At 36.3% G+C, this 23908-nt stretch overlaps 1 protein-coding gene across 2 annotated transcripts in view; it reads left to right on the top strand.

The window, feature by feature from the left end:
* OTOGL (otogelin like) overlaps positions 1–23908 on the top strand; it is a 147525-nt gene that overhangs the window by 25122 nt on the left and 98495 nt on the right. For both annotated transcript variants that reach the window (XM_029206268.1, XM_029206269.1), the window contains exons 9-18: positions 4330–4457; positions 4818–4924; positions 11443–11549; positions 12341–12466; positions 13718–13826; positions 14875–14921; positions 15650–15795; positions 17699–17822; positions 19698–19875; positions 23273–23397. In XM_029206268.1, coding sequence (XP_029062101.1) covers positions 4330–4457; positions 4818–4924; positions 11443–11549; positions 12341–12466; positions 13718–13826; positions 14875–14921; positions 15650–15795; positions 17699–17822; positions 19698–19875; positions 23273–23397 — 1197 coding nt within the window. The remainder of the gene's footprint in view (positions 1–4329; positions 4458–4817; positions 4925–11442; positions 11550–12340; positions 12467–13717; positions 13827–14874; positions 14922–15649; positions 15796–17698; positions 17823–19697; positions 19876–23272; positions 23398–23908) is intronic.

Genomic DNA, 23908 nt, shown 5'->3' on the forward strand with positions numbered 1-23908 from the left:
AGAATACTGTTCTTAGTACCAGAAGACCTACCTGGCTTTGAATCTTGTTCAGCTCTTACAAGTTTTATAATTTGAGGCATCTCAATTAATCTCTCTGATACTCAGTTTCTTCAGCTGTAAAATAGGGATTAAAATAATTTGGAACACAGAGCATTGTTAATAATAGCATAGCTTGATACCATTTAGTAATAGTTAATATGAGTACATAGCTATATTATTCCCAACTCTTACAACATCCTGTAAAGTGGGTGTATTTTCTTAATTTTACAATGAGGACACAAGGTGATGTGCCCAATGTAACACAGCTTGTAAATGGTGTTATCAGAGTTGAGTTAACAGATCCAACTGGCTCCCAATTCTATTCTTAGATAAATGTGAGAGAAATTGACTTTTAATCTGTAAAGCGCTATATAATACTGTTTGTTTTATATTATAAAATTAATAGAGAAGAGTTGCCCATATGTTGTGTTTTAAGGGAATGAAAATCCTACTTAGAGTGTGGGTTCTGGAGTCAGAATGTGGGATTCATATTCTGCTTTGCCACTTGTTAAACTTTCTAAGTTTAATGATATACTAGTAGTGTATACTTCATAGAGTTGCAAGGATTAAATGAGGTAATCCCTGTAAAATACTTAGTACAGTGTCTCGCTTGCACATAGTTAATACTGAATACATTTTAGCTAATTTATTATCATCTCCAAGTGTTCTCAATGAGCCTATAATGGAGCTAACGTGAAAATGTTTGATTAAAGACATTGCTTTAAGAGGCCCTTGTCAAAATGCAAACATTTTCCCAGGATGCATAATGCTTCATCAGTATTAGTTTACTAGTAGCTAAAGAGCAGGGCTTCAAGGAGTCAATTTTCTTACATGCAAAATGGAGATAATAATAATGACCCTTAGAGCTTCCCAGCCTCTGAGAATCTAATGAGAAAATGTAAGTGAAAGTGTTTAAAAGTCTGTGAGCACAGTACAAATGTACAGTATTGTACATTTCATCACGAAATGGTGTTTTGCATCCAGTTGGGTATTTAGAATGAGAGAGTTCACAAACTTGGAATCTTGAGACCATATTAGGAAGTAGGGTTTTGGACGTAGGCAGAACCAATCAGATGGCAGCTATTGATTTCTTTTTCTTCTGTATCAAAGCTTTATGAAAAAAATAATACTCAATTCAATTCTCAATGTTAGAGTTAAAGACTGCCATGGGCAACTTCCCTGGGGACATCTAGGGAACATGGTATAGAAGTTGGGATAGAAAATAGCATCCGCTCTTGTTTAGAGGCAGAGAGACTCAGATTAGGATTTGCGTTAAGAGTCAGACAGACTTTGATAACCTGGAACATAAAATGGTTGCTTACAGTGAGATAATTGGGCAGCACGCAGAGGAGTGTTAGCAGATTATTTGTGGGAGAAGACCGGGAGGAGGCAATTTGACTGAATTACGGCTGAACTGGCAGAAGGCAAGAAGGACCCTGGAAAGTATATGGAAGGAGCCTAAAGAGAGATTTCAGCTTTTTCACAATTTTATTTAGTGCACAGAGTAAAGCAGAATGATAAAAAAACTAACTTATGATAATTTATAAAGATGTGACTAGAACCTGCTTTCCGATTTTCTCTCATACCGTAATAATGCAAGAATACGTCTACAGGTGAACTGTATTACCTTTAGCTTAAAGATGCCTAGTATTTTCTTGAAACTCAGCCTGTACTTTGCTGATTAGATAAATCTTTAGAGGCAGAGAAGTAGTTTGATTGAATCCCATTGAATTAATAATTTCTTAACAGTGATTAAAATTGTATTTCTCTCTGCATTCCTATGCATTCTTCAGGCATGACTTCACAAAGAAATGAGCCTTTTCAGAATTTCTGTAGATATAGAAATATTTAAATTTGTTGTCTAGTTGAGATTCTGGTTCCATAATTCATGTCTATGGCTAGCTACTCATAGAAGCCCTGATTTACTCTTGTTTTTCCCAGCATAATAATTAATACTGCCTCTCTTTCACTCTTAGAAGTGTTCCGATATGGACAGTAAATTGCTCCGTTTGTAGTACATTTTATATGAAACATTTTAATTTTAGTTTCGCAGGCTCCCAGACCACCAACTGATATGGATTTAAAGTCTCATAGTAACCAACATTTGTGACTTTTTTGTTAATGCAATGTAGTGAAAACAGCTAAATATGTGGTTAAAAGCTGGAATTAAAGTGAACTCTAAGGGATTGCCCAGGTTGTTTAGTTACATTAAAATTTGTGCATAAATATGGAAATAGGTGGGCCTTTAGGAAATATTTTTGATTCTGCAGACCTTAAAAGTATGATGATGCTTTGAAATGAAATGTGACTGTAAATTTACTTAAAAGGAACATCAGTTTTTCCTTTTAAAAATAAGTATATTTGGCTTCCCTGGTGGCACAGTGGTTGAGAGTCCGCCTGCCGATGCAGGGGACACAGGTTCGTGCCCCGGTCCAGGAATATCCCACATGCCGCGGAGCGGCTGGGCCCGTGAGCCATGGCCACTGAGCCTGCGTGTCCGGAGCCTGTGCTCTGCGATGGGTGAGGCCGCAACAGTGAGGGGCCCGTGTACCACAAAATAAATAAATAAATAAATAAGTATATTAGACCAGACCCATGCTTGGTTCAGGGTATAGCATTTCCAACAATATCAGAGATAATAAAGTGGACTAAACATCTAGGACTCTAATAATCTATTTAATAAATATGGAAAACTCCCTTGTATTTATTCGTTCACTTATTTAGCAAATATATTTTGAGCACCTACTCTATACCAGATAGTAAACTAGGGATCCAGCAATAGGACAGCTTAGACAAGCTCTCTCCCTTCATATAGTAGAAGGCAAAATAAATAGACAAATTAAAATATAATTTTTGTGAGCAATAGCAGCCATTAAAAAAGGGGGAAAAGGAGACTAAGTGATAGAACAGTGTATGTTTGGTGGGTCTAGATCATGTGCCGGAGAAGGCTTCTCTGAGGAGGTCATATTAAATAGATGTCCACGTGAAGTAAGGGAGACAGCAGAGGGAAGATTGGGGTGGGGGAAGAGTGATTTCGAAGGAGGAGATGCAAGAGCAAAAGCAGGAGCAGGGTGGAAATGAGCTTGAGTGAAGAACATTATAAAGCTTGTATGATTGGAGTAGGCTGAGCAAATATAGGAGTGGAGGATGTAGGAGGGATAGGGTGGGGTAGAGTGGGTGAAACAGGTGGGGAGTTGGGGGAGTGCAGAGGCCAGATCAAAAAAGTCTTCCAGGCCCCTGTAAAATTTGGGATTTTATACTAAGAGCGCAAAGCGTTCTTATAGATGAACTTTTACAATCTTCCCCAAAATTGGTAGTAGTAAGTAGACATCTTCCTATCTTGAAGATGCTGAGATAGAATGGTGAACCATTTGGCTTGCAGTTTTTGATTCTAGTGGTGCAGTAGCTTGTCATCGCTGGTGGACCTGTGGCTGTGTAAATCTCAGTGGTAGAGATGCTAACACTCAAACATGAAGGCTGTCAGATGGAACTTTGAGATGTCATCTTGTTTGGGTCTGCGGAGTCCTTGAGATTTCAGATTCAGCCCTTGTCCGAACGTGGGGGCAGGATTAATTTTCATGTCAGACCCTGAACTTGTCCTCAGGCCAGATAGAAGGCCCAGAGTGCTCACCACCAACTGCCTGTTTGTTGCTGCCGCATAGTAGCTCCTGAATCTTGCCTCTGAATAATGCTGGGATGGTATCAGGATTCCTAATCTGTCCCGAGCATCTTTAGAAACACTATTCATCATATTCCAATGGAATGAATTCACTTCTTAGTACCCTCTTCTCCAGGTGTCTTTTCCATTTTTTCATTGTCTGTATGACCATCCTCTGAAATCTCCACAAGGGCTCTAGGTACCCCAAAAATGGAGCTACAGTTTTAGTAAGGTTCTGACTTATGTCAAATAGAATGAGAGGGCTGTCTGAAAATTTTCATACCAAACTTTGACTTATGTTTCTTAATTTTATGCATATTTTTTCTCCTCTCTGCATTATAAACTGCAGGCTTTACTGGTATTCATTTTGTACCACTCACTTTTCAACCCTTCCCCATTTTGCTTCAATGAAGTTTGCTTTCTCTCTCCAATGGTATTAACTTTTATTTGGTACTTAAACTTGGTTCAATTTATTTTTATTATGCTGAAGTAATGTTATAGTCTAATATCATTGGTAATTATAAAGCTATTGAGTTTAACTTTTTGACCAGGAAGTTTATGTTGGTGAACTGTGTCTTTGTGGAAAGTGATCCTATTATACATATTTTTTTGTATGTGTTTGTGTGAAATAGAGGACTATACAGAAGACATTGCTATGTTTGCAAATAGTTGGTTGGTGCAAACTCCAGATGACACCAAATGTGTACCCACACCCTCAGATTTTCCAAATCCATGCTCCAGTGGAATGCCAGCATTTGAGGTAACTATGACGTGAAAAATTTAGGCATGTTGGATACACCACACATATACTGTATTTGTATATTTAACACTAAGCATTTTTAGCGTAAATACTACATAAACACTGTTAAAATCAGGAAATGTAATGCAACAAGAATAACTTTATGATTATTTCAAAAATGGTGAATACAATGAGTTTCATAAAAGTAGTACTCATTATAAAAATATGTAGTTAGAAAAATGTTGTTTAAAATTTATAAGCCTACATACTTTCTCTTTCCTAGTAAGAACAGAGTGTCTTGCAAACAGATCAGTAGAAAAAAATGAGAGTACAAGCATATCATTCAGTATGTTCTGCTGACCGCCATCTTTTTCTGCATAGGCAATCTTCTTCAAGTGTCAGATACTGTTGCAGTTTCCCTTTTTGAGCTGCCATGAATATATTGATCCATATTTATATATTGCCAGCTGTGTTAATGACCTTTGCAAGTAAGTGAAATGATTTTATTTGCAATAAAATTTTCTTTATCCAAAAAGAAGAGCAAAAACCATTGTGTAACTTCATCATCTCAGCAGTTCACAAAATGTAATGGGAAATGTAAAACATAAACTGTGCTAACAGCTATTAAAATCTTACTGGATAACAGGTACAGTCTGAATGTTTTATATTAACAGCATGAACAGAATACATTAGTTCTTATACACTTTTTGTGCCACTGATCCCTTTTGGGAATCTAGAGAGGCTATAGGCTCTTTTCAAAATAGTGTTTTGAAATGCACAAAATAAAACGTATAAGATTACAAAGGAACTAATTATACTGAAATAGAATTACTGAAATAGTAAAATAAATGAATTTCTGATCCACGTCCTCTTTTATACGCATTTCAGGTCTAATAACTAATGTAGTTTGATATAGTGATGAGTATAAACAATATTTTGAGATATCTGCAACAATTAAATGAGAAGTGAAAATATGGAAAAATGAGATGTGAGTTACATTGATGACAAAGTTACAGATTCTGCTAAGAACATTGTGATGTGTTGCCCATGTGTGTAATTGAAAGAAGTGCTAAATATCAGCTGGAGATTAGCAAAAATAAACATGTAGTATTTTTTACATCCAAGGGCACAGACTCTTGCCTTCACTCCCTGGTTAAGAACACGTAGACTATGGTGGTTGTCTAGGGAACAAATTCAGTGAGACTCATCATAATGTGTTCATCAATGTAGAACTTATAAATTACCCATTTTTGAGGTGAAGTCCTTTTTATTTTAGTTTTTCAAAAGTTTACCAAGTGAAAGATACATGCACCCTGATATTCATAGCAGCACTATTAACACTCGCCAAGACATGGAAGCAACCTAAGTGTCCATCGACAGATGAATGCATAAAGAAGATGTGGTATTTATATATAATGGAATACTAGCCATAAAAAGAATGAAATAATGCCATTTGCAGCAACATGGATGGATCTAGAGATTATCAGACTAAGTGAAGTAAGTCAGAAAGAGAAAGACAAATACTATATGGTATCACTTATTGTGGAATCTAAAATATGACACAGGTTAACTTATTTACAAAACAGAAACAAAGACATAGAAAACAAACTTGTGGTTACCAAAGGGGAAAGGGGGTGGGGAGGAATAAATTAGGAGTTTGTGATTAGCAGATACAAAATACTGTATATAAAATAAACAACAGGGTCCTATACAGAGCAGGGAACTGTATTTAATATCCTATAATAAACCATAATGGAAAAGAATATGAAAAATAATATGTATATATATGTATAACTGAATCACTTTACTGTACACCAGAAACTAACACAACATGTAAATCAGCTATACTTCAGTTAAAAAAAATTACCAAGTGTATGTGATTAGTTATCTTGAATGTTCGAGAATATCTCAAGAAATTTTTATGTTTGCATCTTTTAAGTATCCCAAGTTTAAATGGTACATGGGAACATTGCTGTAAAGGGACCAAACTAACTTTTGGTTGAGTAAAACCACTGAAATTATATCTTGGGTAGCTTGTTAAGAGGTCTAAGTTTATCAAAAGTGAAAACAGAGAGGAAAGGTTGAGGTAGTGTGAAGTTATTTATAATCACTCTGCTTTAATTAAGATTATTATAAAAATAATGAATGTAATAATATTTTCCAGATATTAAAATGAGATTGTTTGGGAAACTTCTTAATTTTGAATAAAGTAAAGTTATACCTTTATTTGTATGTATAGTCTCAGGGATTTCTGAACTAATGCAGGAGCTTTGAAAGAGCATTCCCTCTGCCTAAAATATTGAGTACTGATCTTTATATTTTACAACATTCTGTCCTCTATTTGGTTTTATTTTTCATTTAAGTGCTATATTGTTCTATCTCTGTTCTATCACTTAGTCTCTTTTTTGAGAATCTCTGTAGGTAGTCCATTGTCCTTATTTAGCCATCTATATGGAATTAACAATTATTCTTATTCCATGATGACTCATTCTGGGACCATTCTCCAACAGTCTTTTCACTTGTCTTATCATCTTTAGCACTCGTTTCTCAAGTAGGCTGAAGTGAAGGATCACTTGGCAGATCCAGAAAAGTCAGTCGCCATTTATTAGTTGGGATATTGTTTGGTTGCTTCAAAAGCATCAGTGGCTTCGATTCAATTGAATGCTTATATTTCTCCATTGACTCAGTGATACTATTGCTATGTCATCCCCCAGGGCCTAGGGTATTATTTTCAATTTCATCGTCAAAACTGGCTCACCACTGCCATGCTCATATTTTAACCCTTAGGAAGGGAGGAAAGGAAATAGAGGGCTGTCAGCATTTTTAAGGATGTGATGTGGAAGTTTCATGCACATTCTCACTTTTAACCCTTTGGCCAGAACTTAGAAACATGGGCCATACCTAGAAGTAAGGAGAGCTGAGAAATGTTGTCCTTGGCTGGGCAGCCGTGTGCCCAGCAAAAACTTGCAGTTCTAATACTAAAAAGAAGAGGGAACTTGGCATGAAAAGTAGCTGGCCAGTAGATGAAGTAGCTACTTCATCTGAACTTTCACCATTAAGAAGTTAACATTTTTGTCTTTTGAAATTTTGATGTATTTAGGCTTTGGATTTCAAAACCTAATTGCTTTCTTTAGGGCAAATAAAAACAGCAGGATTGTGAAACACCTTTTACTGGTTGAAATCAGCTGACACCTTAAGATACATATCTGAGGTGAAGAGGCAGGGCAGAGCAGGCAGGTAATACCAAAGAAAGGGCTTTATAACGGAATAAGTGGGCATTGATAAAATGGAAGTGAGAAGGTACCAGGGTTAGCCTTTCACTCCCCTCAATATTTCACCCCGGACTATACCTACCTACATTCTTTTTCCCCTAAAGGAGATTCTCTTCATTTCTTATGTTAAGGGACTGCCTACAGGGATCCTATACCATGATTATATAATTGTGAATCTGCTGAACACAAATTAATTTCCTGCTTGGATTATGATAGTGTATTGAATTCAATTCAACACATTTTCTGAGTGTTTATTCCGAGTTGAGCATTGTGCCACATCTTGGTGAAATAGAAACAATTTATTATGTTGATTTTTAAATTTTTTTTTTAAACCCACATTTGTTTATTTATTTATTTTTGCTGTGTTGGGTCTTCATTTCTGTGCGAAGACTTTCTCTAGTTGCGGCAAGCGGGGGCCACTCCTCATCGCAGCACACGGGCCTCTCACTATCGCGGCCTCTCTTGTTGTGGAGCATAGGCTCCAGACGCGCAGGCTCAGTAGTTGTGGCTAACAGGCCCAGTTGCTCTGCGGCATGTGGGATCCTCCCAGACCAGGGCTCGAACCCGTGTCCCCTACACTAGCAGGCAGACTCTCAACCACTGTGCCACCAGGGAAGCCCTATTATGTTGATTTTTAATTTATTTTGTTTTATTTTTAAATTTTTTGTTGAAGTATAGTTGATTTACAATATTATATTAGTTTCAGGTGTACAACATAGTGATTCAATATGTTTATAAATTATACTCCATTTAGCATTATTATAAAATATTGACTATATTCTCTATGCTGTACATTACATCCTTGTATCTTATTTATTTTATACCTAGTAGTTTATACCTCTTAATTCCCTTCTCCTATCTTGCCCTGCCCCTCATCCCTCTCCCCAGTGGTAGCCACTAGTTTGTTCTCTGTGAATCTGTTTCTGTTTTGTTATATTCATTCATTTCTTTTATTTTTTTAGATTCCACATATAAGTGAAAACACACAGTATTTTATTTTTCTGTCTTATTTCACTCAGCATAATACCCTTCAGGTCCATCCACGTTTTTGCAAATGGCAAAATTTTATTCCTTTTTATGGCTGTGTAATGTTCCATTTATAATATTCCATAATATCTTCTTTATTCATTCATCTTTGCTGGAAGCTTAGGCTGCTTCCGTATCTTGGCTATTGTAAGTAATGCTACTATGGCAAAACAAATTCGGGGTGTTTACAGAACACAAAAAAGTGTTGCTGGAGCATGGTGAATGGGAGAGAGAGAGGAGATGAAGTTAGCGAAGTAGGCAGGGTCTAGATTACCTAGAGTCTTAGGGCTCATAGTAAGGAGTATGAATTTTTGCTTGATCTTATTTCATACAACTTGACTATTCTCAGCAGATCTGAATTTGCCCTTTGCTTTATCTCTTACCCTACTCTGCTTATTCTGGGTAGACTGACTGTGCTTTAGCCTGAATTATGTCAGAATGTCAGTTAGTTCATTTGGGATATAATAAATCTGGGGGGAGGGGGTAGTATAAAATGAAAATGCAAGGCCCCCTGTTAAAAACATTGTTGAGAGAATTTCAAGATAGTGACAGCAGAGCGTGAAACCGAGTACAGGGTCCAGCTAAGTGAAGGGCCTTTTTAAGAGCAGGGCCTTGTGTGACTGACTACACAGGTCACATTCCCATAAAGCTGGCCCTGATCTTGATAAATGTTGCTGAAAAAAAGGAATGCCTTCTACTGATGAAAAAAACAATGCTGCTGTCAACATTGATGTGCATATATCTTTTTGAATTAGTGCCTTTGTTTTCTTCAAATATACCCAGGAGTGGAATTGCTGGGTCATAGGGCAGTTCTGTTTTCAGTTTTTTCAGAGAACTTTCATTCTCTTTTGCATAGTGACTGCCCCAATTTACATTCCCACCAACAGTTTACTAGAGTTCCCTTTTCTCCACATCTTCTCCAACGTTTGTTATTTTTTTTGACAACAGCCATTCTGACAGGTGTGAAGTGATAATCTCATTGTGGTTTTGATTTGCATTTCCCTGATGATTAGTTATGGTGAGCATCTTTTCATGTGTCTGTTGGCCATCAAAACAAAAAACAATTTAGAAATAGTCCCTGTCCTAGGAACTCAGATTCTAATGGGGCAGAGAAACAGACCTTCAGCAATTATACATGCTTTAAATGCAAAGTGCAATGAATGTGGAGCAGAGAACTACTAACTTTATCAGGTAGTGCCTAGAGGAGATGACAGCTGAGTTGGAATTTGAAGGATGATACATTACCAGTTCTTGAACTTGTCGTGTTTCTGCTTCTAAGAATGCTAAACTGAGCAGCAAGGAAATGCTTCTAATTTTGCCACACCCAAATCTATTGATTTATTGATAAAAACAACTATTATTTAATGTTCATTTTCCCTATTAAAGTTCACATCCAAAATGGAAAAATAAGCTTATTTTCCCCTCAGTAAATTGCAATAATAATTTCTTTCTTGCCCGATTGTTGTTTTTATGTAATGCCAAATGTAATATGCCCAGTACAGTTCCTAGCATAACATAGTCACAGTAAATAGTAGCTATTTGAATAATAGTTGCATTGGGTTGGAAAGCCAATATTCAGTTACTTTGTTAGTTTTCAGAGCCTCCATTAATTGTAGGAAACAATGCACATATTTAAAGTAAATCATAGATTTTAATGTCTTTCTAGGAATTCAACAGTTTTAACTTACCTTGTTTTTCAGAGACTTTTCTTATTCGGAGGTTTAGAATATTTTCTGAGTTTCTGAAGTTTATATGCTCAGTCCTTTTTCTTTCCTTCTAAAGCTCAGTTAATTGGACTAGATAAGCTTCATGACTCAATTACAGTAGCACAGGGTAAGTGCAATTTGAGACGGGTGGCTTTGGCTTTTACAACAGAGATACTGAAAATGCTAAGGCTCACAAAATACAACATTCGTAAGGTCATTATCTTGAAAGATATTTAACTATTTAATTTTGAGTTTCAGTTGGGTTGAAAAACAAGCCCACTACCTTATAAACCCTGTTTACTTTATAGATGCCTTGTTAATCTGCTTTGGGAATTGGCAGACCTCTTATATTTGTTTGGAGGAGTTTCTAAGGCGATTATAAGAAAATACTTAGAGGTTATTCACTCTTGGCAGCATTATAAAAGTAACTAGATTTAGTAATTTAAACCTGAAAGAATTAAAAATCTTCTTTTAAATCTTAAATTAAATGCTATTTATTTAATCTTTCAGAAGTTCTGCAGGTTATTAGTATTGGTTTTATTCCAGCATGTATACTATCAAGAGCATGGTATCTTAGAAATAATTTTCATATTTGTTGTTTTTGCTGTGATAGAATTTTATCTGTTCTAATAGGATTTGTTAAATTCTGAAAGATCTAGGATGCTTTGTGTGGGAACAAAAAAATACAAGGATTCTGGGAAGAACATCATAATTAAAATAGAAATCTTTTTCAGTATAGGTACTCCCTTGAATCAAATGAAAAGTGGCCAAATTATTGAAAGACTTAGATGAAACAATTTAGCTAGGCCTTTTTAGCTGGGATCCCATGTTTATCTGTTTTCTGCATTATTGTACATAACATATTATAATATATACAAGCTGACATCAGCTAATATTAGAATATTCACCACATACTCAGCATTTCTTGAGATCAGGAGCTCAAAGGTATGGTTTCTGTCAATATTTCCTGTGTGATATTGGATCTGTCTTTTCACTTTTCAGAACTCACGACGATGAGACCTATTGTCGAGCAGCCACCGAGTATGCTAGAGCCTGTTCCCATGCTGGCTACCCTATTCAAGACTGGAGAGATGACTTTCCAGCATGCAGTATGTTTCATTATTTTCCAGCCCTGTGCACTTCTATTAATTTTAGGCTTATCCTAGTACTCAAAACTTACCCTAGTGCTCAAAACTAATGAATTGCAAATACTTGTTATTGATGCAATAATGTTGGTAAACTTTTGCATACTTTTAAAACACTGTAATCTCTGTCTTTCTGTGTCTGCCTTACTTCACTTAGTATGATAATCTCTAGGTCAATCCATATTGCTGCAAATGGCATTATTTCATTCTTTTTTATGGCTGAGTAGTATTCCAGTGTGTGTGTGTGTGTGTGTGTGTGTGTGTGTGTGTACACCACATCTCCTTAAGACAAATATCATATGATGTTGATTATATGTGGAATCTAAAAGAAAAAAAAAAGACACAAATGAACTTATTCCAAAACAGAAAGAGAGTCACAGACACAGAAAACAAACTTATGGTTACCAAAGGGGAAATGGAGGTGGGGGAGGGATAAATTAGGAGGCTGGGATTAACATATATACACTACTATGTATAAAATAGATAACCAACAGGGATCTACTATAGCACAGGGAACTATACTCAATATTATGTAATAACCTATAAGGGAAAAGAATCTGAAAAAGAATATGTATATATATATAAATATATATAATATATATCTCTGAATCACTGTGCTGTACACCTGAAATGTATACAATATTGTAAATCAACTATACTTCAATAAAAATTTTAAAAAACCCCAAAAAACCCACTGTAATCTTTTTGAGTGTTGAATAAAGTTGATTTACAGCTTGCCTGTTTGCCCATTTTAGTTGATAAATGTGATGACAGCTTTGTCCATCGGGATTGTATCAGTTGTTGCCCACCAACCTGCACTTTTGAGGAACAATGTCTTGGGAGTAATCTCCATTGTCTTGACGGATGTTACTGCGCGGATGGTAAGTGCTTCATGAAAGAAACCATGTCTGCACTCATGGAAACTAGTACCCCTGTGATCCAAGAATCATGTCTTAATGTCATCTCTCAGGATGATAGGGCTGTTGTGATTTTCTGTCCTTGTAGGATTTGATCCTTGAAGTGACTAGAAGGAATGGCTGCTTTTCTTTAGTAAAAGCCTTATTCCTTTGTAAATTTCCTTGGAAGTTTGGAACTTTGTCTTGAAGTCACCCATGGCAGATCTTTTGTTCTCTTGAGTATTTAAAGATATTTAATAATTTATATACTTTAATTTTTTAAAGATGAAATCAAGTTCAGACAAAAAACCTTCACATTTTGGCAGTACAAGATTTTAGTCCTGATGTAGTTTTAATATTTGAAATTAGAAGTAACATAGTAAGTGATAGAAACGGGATTTAAATCTGCTATACTGATAGACATTTATAAGAACATTGAGGATTTACTCAAACCCTTTTATTTTTACAGATTAAAAAAAAATAGAATCCCAGAGATGTTAAGTGATTTTCCCACTGTCATACACTTAATATGACTGAGGACTACTTGGAATCAGATCTGTTGACCTCAGTCCATTGTTCTGTCAGTGCTACTCTAAGTGCTTTGGACCCGTGCCAGGCCTAAACTGTTACCAGCCAGTGATGAGATAAGGAGTTTGCACCAGAATATAAATCCGTGCACCAAAATATAAGTCAGTGCTTCCTTCATCTAGAGAGTCTTACTCTGAAAAACAGATCAGCTGAATCAAACAGTGTGCTTAGTAACACTGGTTCAACCACCTTTCCTCATTAGAGAGAAGTACTAAATGTAGTTCTACTGTACTAGCCCTTTGAGAAGCACTGCTTGGCTCTTTATTATCTGTGTGATGATAGTGTAAATCTCTCACTTTGACATAAACAGAAATAAAACCAAGAATATACTTTCTCCCTCTTCTCCTCCCCTCTTCCCTCAAAAGCAAAGAGACATTAGTTGCCCTAATTCTGTACTGTGAATCTTGAATTTCTGATGGCAAGCCATGGGATAAGAAAGTTGAAAACCACTGAAATAGACCCTTATAAGGTAGCTACTGATTGAGACAGAGCAAGGCTGTTGGTAACCTCCTTGAAAGTAAAGAAACTTGTTATTTCCAGCACATAGTGTAAGCAAGTGTTCAATAAAAGTTGGTTGAATTATTATATTCAAAGAATACAATCTTTATTATTTATTTTGTGAATTTGATATGTGTTTTTCTTAAATAGGCCTCATAATGGAAAATGGGACTTGCATCTCCTTGGAAAATTGCCCATGCAATTTTCATGGATTAGCTTATTCAGTTGGTTCAAAAATTGAACAAGAATGTACTGAATGGTATGTGATTAATGTACAGCTAATTATTTCTGGATACTTGACTAGTTGACCATTTTACCATGACATATGTTTAAAGAAATATACTTTTTATTGATTTTTCTTCCAAAAATTCCAAGACACAGTTTTCCTTTTATTTAAAGCCTTACAGGGACAGGGTGGTGGGGGAAACATCTATATTTTCTTTTATGATGTAATTCTCCTCACTTCCCTTGGTAGTTCTATAAAATCTTATATCCATGTGATGAACTGTTGAATTGTCTTGTTATTCATAATCACCAATTTGCACAAACTTTTACCCTTAGAACTTGATGGTTCTCTTGGCCTTCTCTATTGAGTACCTTAAAAAGTGACTATCCAGTTTTTGGCCATGATTAGAGACTTTTAGAAATTCTTAAATTAGCTAACTAAAACTATTATAGCCAAAGATTGAATCCCTTCAGGGCAATCTAAAAAGAAACAGAGGTGTAAATGTCATTAGGCAATTTTCCCTTAGGTGTCTGTGTATATAACTGAAATGCAATTGAAAACTAACCCTGTTCTTAGATACTGATTTGAGTTCCTGCCATTCTGAGACTGCTTCTGTCCTCCAAAATTCATACCTGTTTGATGGTAGAAGGCAGAATTTATCTTACAAAGGGAATATCTTTTCTCTCTCCTTAATGTCTGATGATGCTCAAAGCCAACTTTTAAAATTTTTAGTAGATGAGTTAACTTATTAATCTTAACCTCTCTCTATATATTTCTCTAATGATGTGGGTAAATACTTTATTGTGTGTGACCTTTTTTGGTTTAATCAATGAGGGAAGGACAGAAACAGAAGTTCTCTGCTTAGTGTTTTTGTTCTTGACTAATGCAATAAATAATAATTTAGGTGCTTGCCAGTCCAAATTTATCAGTTAATTGAACTTTTGGAGAGATATTTTTCAAGTCAGATTATTGCGAACCTAAAAAACATGATACATTTTGGTTACATTTACCAATACGTTATTGCAAATATTCATACAGTTTCTCTATACAATTAGATGAATATTTTTATCATTTCATTTAGTGTATGTGTTGGTGGAGTTTGGAACTGCACTGAGCATGACTGCCCAGGTAATCTTTTAAAATGTTTTTAAAGACAATGTCTTGATTTTCTTGAAATTGAGGAGGAAGCTAGCACTGATTTTTGTAAGGTCATCTCATATAAATGCAATGATTTCTAAATCCAGATATTAAGAGGATAGTGGAAAATTGAATAAATGATAGCTCTGAGCAGACAGCTTTGGGAAAAATTTACTAAAATAGTAGAAATATTCTAAAAAATATGTGGGACAGCTATCATTTAATAAATTTTAAGTTAAATTGAATAACATAATTAAGTTTGTCAAACTAATGAATTTTAAACACTTTAGTTATTCTTTTTGATACCTAAAAATTTATCCTAAGTTGACCTACTTCTTTTTAAGAATAAACATAATTTCTTCCTCCTTCTCCTCTCCCCCCTCCCTCCTCCTCTCCCTCCTCCTCCTCCTCCCCCCCCTCCCCCCCCCCCCCCCCCCTCCCCCTCCTCCTTCTTCTTCCTCTTCTTCTTCTTCTTCTACCTCTCCTTCTCCTTCTTCTCCTTCCTCTTCTTCCTCCTCTACTTCTTCTTCCTCTTCTTCTTCTTCTTCTACTTCTTCTTCCTCTTCTTCTTCTTCTTCTACTTCTCCTTCTCCTTCTTCTCCTTCCTCTTCTTCCTCTTCTCCTTGCTCCCCTTTGCTCCCGCTTCTCCCCCTTCTCCTCCTTCTCCTCTTCCACCCCCCCACCTCCTCCTCCTCCTTCTTCTTCTTCTTTTTTGGTAGTTCAATGCTCTGTTGTAGGTGATTCTCATTTCACTACTTTTGATGGTCGACATTATTCTTTCATTGGAATGTGCCAATACATCCTTGTAAAAGGAACTGGAAAAGATAAATTCACAATTACTTTACAGAAAGCTCACTGTGAGCAGGTAAGAACATTTCAAAATGACCAGAGGAATGTTCATTTTTTTGACTCAAACTTCTTATCTCGGTTAAGAATGGTAACATGAATGGGTATAGTTATTTTCTTCAAAAATAAGACACCACTGATTGTTAAGATGCATCATTATTCTATATACTACAAAGAAAGAAAGCATGTTGATGATTAATCTGTTATACTATTAATATCATGTATCCTGATTTCAGAGATATTAAATATCTAAAAATCTAAATATCTATTAAAATATAAGATATTAAAATAAATTCAGAGATATTAAAATATATTTTAAAATATCAGATTAAATAGTGCGTATTTATTGTACTTTTTTTCTTAAAAATGGTATTTGCTTATGTATAGGTTTTTGGAACATTTCATGACTGCACAATAGACAATAAGCTTTTTGTTACTTCCAAACTGCTCTCTCTTTTTTTTTTAACATCTTTATTGGATGTTAATTGCTTTACAATGGTGTGTTAGTTTCTGCTGTATAACAAAGTAAATCAGCTATACATATACATATATCCCCATATCTCCTCCCTCTTGCATTTCCCTCCCACTTTCCCTATCCCACCCCTCTAGGTGGTCCCAAAGCACTGAGCTGATCTCTCTGTGCTATGTGGCTGCTTCCCACTAGCTATCTATTTTACATTTGGTACTGTATATATGTCCATGCCACTCTCTCACTTCATCCCAGCTTACCCTTCCCCCTCCCTGTGTCCTTAAGTCCATTCTCTATGTCTTTATTCCTGTCCTGCCCCTAGGTTCTTCAGAACCATTTATTTTGTTTTAAGATTCCATATATATGTGTTAGCATATGGTATTTGTTTTTCTCTTTCTGACTTACTTCACTCTGTATGACAGACTCTAGGTCCATCCACCTCACTACAAATAACTCAATTTCATTTCTTTTTATGGCTGAGTAATATCCCGTTGTATATATGTGCCACATCTTCTTTATGCATTCATCTGTCGACGGGCACTTAGGTTGCTTCCGTGTCCTGGCTATTGTAAGTAGAGCTGCAATGAACATTCTGGTACACGACTCTTTTTGAATTATGGTTTTCTCAGGGTATACGCCCAGTAGTGGGATTGCTGGGTCAGATGGTAGTTCTGTTTTTACAAACTGCTATCTTAAAGGTGATTTTTGACAGAATTTAACAAGTTTCACATCATTCTAAATAGATATGATGGATTTTTTAGCATTCTGGAATATTTATTTTAAAGACATTTTCTTGACATAAGCACATCAATAACTTGTAAACAAAGAAACCCAGATCTTTCATTCACCTCTTTCTAAATCAAGCAGTCAAAATTTTGCCAAAATCTTTTTTTCTATTTTCATTTGAACATAAAATGGTTGTTTCCAACAAAATTCCAGTCTACTTTGTTAGCTTTTTTTTAGTTTGATTTTTATTTTTTCTTTTGCAATATGTCAGGTCTCAGTTAACCTTCTGCATGGAACGGTAATTCTCTTTGTTCTTTTCTACATTGAATTTTTAAAATATTTAATATACCACAAATGAATTTGGAAAGATCCTTTAATTATGCACTATGGAAAACATAATTATTGGCACTTTATTGAAAAAATTTCTATTTAATAATCTGTGTAAACTGTATGTATGTATATGGTATATTTAATGTACTACATAAAGATATATTTTATTAGTAATGGGGCTACATTATATTCACAATAAGATGTAATAATAACTATTATATTGCTTATTCTCAAGTTTTCTATATACCATAAGTTTTTATCCATGTGTGCTCCCTCCTTTCTTTTCTCCTTTCTCTCCCTCATCTTCTCCCATTTCCTTCTCCCATTGGTCCTGTCCCTTTCTATGTCTTTCTCTCTCTCTCTCACTCCTTTAATTGATAATTTGATTTTTATGCAGAACCTTGGCTTGGTCTGCCTTCAGTCTGTAACTCTAATTCTGGAGGATGATTTCAACAAACAAGTGACCCTTAGTAGGGGAGGACAGATCCTCACCAGTCCTAACCAGGGCTTCAGTCTGAATGGTAAGAAGCAATGCTGATGGTGTAGTTTTCTTACATGAACAACAACAGCAGCGCAACTTCAATGGAGTCTTTTCCCATTAGCCGACTAACCTAACATTTACTGAGTGACTATATGTTGCCAGCTCCTCAGCCGGACTTAGTTGAGACTGCCATGTTTATGGGATCTAGTGTTTATCTCAAGTGGACTAGAGTTTGGAAGAGGAGAGATACGAGTAAACAGCCACTTAAAAATATGATAAACCCAAAGATATGCATAGGGACTTTGGGGGTCTAAATGATTAGGTACAACTCACTCAACCCTGCAGGTATGGTCAGGAAATTTTCTTAAGGAAAGGACTATCTCATTGAGCATTTACAGCTGAGGAATTGCCCGGATGAAGGAGATGGGGGAAGTGTTCTAGGCATAACAAAGAGGAGAACTATGCAGTATGTTTAGGGGGAACTGTAACTACTTTGGCATTGCTGCAGCATGAAGAGGGTAAGTGTAGAATGTCCAGAGATGAGAAGAGGGAAAGAGATGGGGGTGAGAATGGGAAAGACCTTATTTTAAAAATTGAAGTATAGTTGACTTACAATATTATATTAGTTTTAGTTATACAACATAGTGATTCAATATTTTTATAGATTGTACTTCATTTAAAGTTATTTCAAAACAATGATTGTTATTTCCTGTGCTGTACAACATATCCTTCTTGCTTATCTGTTTTATACATAGTAGTTTGTATCTCTTAATTCCATGCGGAATGCCTTATATACAGGGCATCATACTTTGTGGTTTTCCTGGGAGGCCCTGTTCATGCCTGTGTTCCAGTATAGTTGCTAATAACAGTCTGTTTTGCTTTCAGAAATGTCTTGAATTGTGTTATAAATTACATGGTCACAGTCAGTGTCGTGCCAGGATGTTGATTGAACTTGATATGAAATTGAATATGCAATTGTTATTATTTGACCATTTTTATGTACAAAGATGACAATCTCATATGCTTCAACCAAATAAGCAATGAGTTTTAATGAGGAGACTAACTTTGTCTTTTTTTTCTTGGTAGACTACTATAACAACACTATGGAAATGGCTTTGAGAAATGTTAGACAGGAGGCACAGATAATAGTTAGGATATTATTTGAGGAGGGCATACAAGGAATGAGGAGGAACTGATCCAAGACAGTGACAGTAGAGATGGAGAGAGGAAAACAGATTGAAATTTTATTTAGAAAAAAAGTGCTGTCAACTCGGTGATGGATTGGATTGGGGTTGGTTGGGGAAGGACAACAAGGGGGATGAAGTGATCAAAGAATGATTCTCAGATTTCTCGGTTTGGTGACCAGACTGATGGCAGAAGTTGTGATAGAGATGCAAGAGCAACTCTTCTGGTTGCAAAAGTCAAATTCAGTCTTGAGCACAAGTTTCTCTTTTCTAAAGATGTCTCATAAAATGGTGCTTCTCTAGTGCTGTGCTCCCCTTTTTGCTGACAGTTTCAAAGGAATGGGGAGTTTTTGAAAAAGTGCCCCTTCCGTATTGAATCATGACCAATTCGTGGGAACACACACACACACACACACACACACACACACACACGTTAAGGAAAAGAGATCAGATTTCAAATGTCTAAGGACTGTCCACCCCCACCATGAGATGCTTGCCAACTGAAATTACATGTGCACCTGACAATCTATTAAAAATATCTGCTGAAGACCCAGAGGGAAATGAAAGAAAAGAAAGCAGGCACAAGGTGGTGAAAATTGGCCCCGGAGCACAGGAGCAGGAACTGGGAAGAAGTCTTTTGGAAGAAGACTCCCGATGTTGTACATTAGCGCTAATTTCAGAACACTGCCTGTGAGTGTCAAAGCTGATTTATGTATGTTCTTTTCCTGCAGGAATTGTTGAAATTCAGACTCTGTCATCCTTATTTATTCTTCTAAAAACCACGTTTGGTTTAAAGATTCTGTTTGCTATAGATGGGGAAAGAGTTTATATTCAGCTCACTAGTGCGTGGAAAAGAAGAACGTTAGGTCTGTGTGGCACGTTTAATGGGAACATAAGGGATGATTTTCTGTAAGTATGATCTCTGTATAGCTAACATAATTTAATGACTAGTAATTTAGAGGATATAAATTCTTACATTAAAAATGTTTAGTTAACTAATAATAGCTTAGTACTCACTGTCCCAAGAGCTTTACATGGATTACTGTATTTAAATTTTGTAGCAATCCCCTGATTAGTATCTCTGTTTTATAGATAAGGAAGCTAACTGAGGCACCAAAGTGACAAATAAATAGCTCAGTCACATAGCTCAAATACAGTGGAGCTGGACTTTGGGTTTAGGTAGCGAGACTCAAGAGCCTGAAGGCTACCCACAGAATAACTTCCCGTTATTCTCTCTCTGCCACCTATCCTATCAAGCTTAATGGTATTTTATGTAAAAAAAATTTTGCTGCCTTTAAAAAGTCTTAGAATCATTTGGTATGAATGATAGTAAATTATACTTTAATAATATTGATATCATTTGGTATGAATGATATCTCTAAAGCAACACTGTGGCATCTAAGTTAATTGGATTTTATGATAGTTGATGTTTCATTAGGAGAAAAAGCAATAAAATACATTTATACCCCTTGTATTGACAAAGCACTTTCACCTACATGTGATAAGACATGGTGTATAACTTAGTGTAAATGCTTTGAGCACCTGTTATTGTGCTAAGCACTGTGGGACAATAGAGGCAGTAAGACATGGTTCCCATCCTCAAGGAGCTTATATTGTGGATTGGGAAGGGACAACCGTCTTTCAGAAATAATTTGTTCTAGGCGAGGTATTAATCACAATATGTATAAAAATACTGAGGTGAATTCAAAAAGTTAAGTGTTGTGTGGTTGTGGCTAGAAGCACAGCAAAATTTTGAGTAGGTCAGGGTGGGCTGGGTAGGCGGGGAGCGTTTCCTGGAGAAGCCGTTCTCCAAATGCCATTAAAAAAACACTTCTGCATATTCTTCCTGCTTTGGGTTCTGTCCCCTCCCTAATCTTCCCCATTAACTCCTATTTATTTTTCAAACCAACTCGGTCATTATTTGCTTCAAAAAGTGAGTTTGTATCCCACCAAAGTTAATTTTGACTCTTTTATCTATGAAAATCTGTCGTTTATCTGTCTGGTTTCCACTTAAAACTGCAAAGGCGGGCTTCCCTGATGGCGCAGTGGTTGGGAGTCCGCCTGCCGATGCAGGGGACGCGGGTTCGTGCCCCGGTCCGGGAAGAGCCCACATGCCGCGGAGCGACTGGGCCCGTGAGCCATGGCCGCTGGTACCGCGCGTCCGGAGCCTGTGCTCTGCAGCAGGAGAGGCCACAACAGTGAGAGGCCCGCGTACCGCAAAAAAAAAAAAAAAAAACAACTGCAAAGGCTTTGAGAATAAAGACCGTGTCCTTAATCCTTATATTCTTAAGAACTAGCAGAGTACCTTATATGCACTAGACAGTTGAACTGAACGGAGGTAGGACTTTTGATGTGGCACCAAGAAGAGAATTTGGATCAGCAAGGAGAAAGGGCATTTAAATTTTTTAATTTTAAAAGAGAGTTTCTTTTACCTTTTCTCCTGTGTAATTAATTTGCTTTTAGGTCATTTACGGGTTTTGTTTGTTTGTTTCATTTATTGGTAGATCAGAATATTGATTTCTTATCAATTTGTGAAACAGAAACTATATTAAGTGACTTGGTTAAGATGTGCAGAGGAGACATTAAGCCTTTTCTCTTCCTGTTTGTCAGAATGGGTTAGTAGTCAATGTTTAACAGATGGCAGATCTGTCTGCCTCTTTCTAAGGCACCAGTCTCCTCCATGTATAAACATTCAGGCCTGATAACAGTGCAGGATACTATTTCAGAGTCAGAGATAATTTTCAAACATTGTTTAGCTTTCCAGCATAAGCAGTTAAAATTCCTTGCATCACAAAGTTAATGTGAATCTGCAAACATAATGAGTGGAAAATATTAATTACTTGAAAATTTATTTTGTATGCCTTGTTTTAGTAAGTTCACTACGGTGAACTGAAAGGCTATTTTATAAAATGAATGCAATAAATAAATGGGTCTACATTTCAGCTTCTTTTTTTGGTATTTATTGTTTTAAGTGAATTAAATGAAATAAGAGAGCCAAGCTCTGAGTCAGTTCCTCCTGGGAATCCTGAGTACACCTATCACCTTGACCTATTTTATTGTGCTTTGTAGGGATAAAGAGGGATGGAGAGGGAAAGAATGAGAAGAGCTAGTGCAAGTCATGCAATTTCTGTGAGTCTTCGTGTTCTCATTGGAGCAAAATTAGATTTTGGATTGGGTGTTTGTTATAATTCTATACATTTCTAGAATAGTTTCATTTTGAGGAATAGAAAAAAGAAGGAAAGGGTGGCTACAAGGGATGAGCATTGTGGAGTAGCTTGTGTGGCTCCCTCTTTTACTCCTGTCTTTGTGGTGAGAAGCTCCATATAGCTTCATACTGGTGATTGAGATAAATGGTAGGCAAAGTAGTTATGTTTATTTGGACACTAAGAGAGTGAAGATAAATGCTACTCTGTTATTTGGCCGTGTTGTAGCAATTCATGCAGTTATGGCTTGCGTTAGTGAAGTTTTGCTTGGTCAAAGCTTCCTACAGGAAACCTAGTCCAACCTGATTCTCTAAGTAGTTCTGACAGTGTCTGGCACAGTGCCAACAGGGATTGCCACTCACTATTGGCTGATGAGTTACTAAACCTTGATGACTTCTGGAGGGGGCATTTTAGTGTCTGGCTCTTAAACATTGTTGTGGTTTATAAGCCTGAAGGATAGATATTTCTCTTCCACTTTGGTTTGCTGAGGGAACTGGAGAAGTGAGAAAACGTGGGTGAAGAGTGCCTCATACCATTTCTCCTTAATTTTCACTTGGTTTGTTTGCCCAACCTCACAGTGGAACCTCAGTATGTCAGGCCTCATAATGAAAATTGAAATACTGAACCAGCAGTGTAGACTATTTCTTCTTTAGGACATTTGTCTTTACCCTGAAAAGAATCGCGTGAGCTCCCTACCTCCACCTCCCTAAACCACACGCATTCATGCTTTGGTTGTGTGATATTTCATCAAAGTGGTGTGCACTACGTTTGAATCTCACCTCTGACACTTAGCAGCTGAGTGAACATTAATATTTCTCTAAGCTTCTGCTTTGCCTTCTCTCTAAAATGGGGATAATGGTGTGTCCTTCACAAGGCTGAAATGATTATTAAATAGAACCACGTATGTCCACAATTTGACACATTGTAAAATCTTAATAATAGAAAGCTAACACCGTGTATATTTAAAAATGTAATAAAACATTTCAAGCTCTAAGATTTCTTTGTAAATTAAAAAAGTAGTATTCTCTTTTTTCAATATTTGAAGACTCTGAAGGAAGGAAATGAATGGGAGAGGCTAAGAGAATATTATATTTGCTTTCTAGTTCTCCATCAGGCATGATAGAAGGTACCCCACAACTTCATGCAAATGCATGGAGAGTTTCCTCCACTTGTTTTGCACCTGTTCATGTCCCTATGATGGACCCCTGCAACATTAATCAACAAAACAGTAAGTCTTTCTGCATGTAAACCTAAGAAAAAGTTCTCTCTATTACGGTAATTTTGTAAAATTAGATAGTGATTTTAAATTCTGATTTTCTTCATTATGATAAAATCGATGCCATTATTTATGTATTTTTATTTAATACATATGCCTCTTTATGTAATCTAGGTTACTTTAAAAAAGAACTCCAGAAAATGACTCTTTTATTTACTACTCTGCATTCATAAATTTACTCATTTTAGGTGTTCAGAAATCCCTCAACTGTTCCCAAATGTGAGCTAGCATTTTGGGTATTTCAGATTATTTAAATGCTAAAGAAAAATCTCTGGAAGTATTCTAATAATGCTCGTATAGTCTTGGGATATTCAACTTCCATTCCATAGTGTGACAGTGCGTGTGAATTCTCCTGTTTATTGATGTCACACTACGAGTTCCTACTCACAGAACATATTATGGCTTCATAAGCAGGAAGCCAGTGATCCAGAGAAGCTTTGTGCCGTCAGGTGTGTAACAATTT

Source organism: Monodon monoceros, unplaced genomic scaffold (genome assembly GCF_005190385.1).
Source record: "Monodon monoceros isolate NGI ecotype Baffin Bay Population unplaced genomic scaffold, NGI_Narwhal_1 Super_Scaffold_6, whole genome shotgun sequence".
Taxonomy (NCBI): Eukaryota; Metazoa; Chordata; class Mammalia; order Artiodactyla; family Monodontidae; genus Monodon; species Monodon monoceros.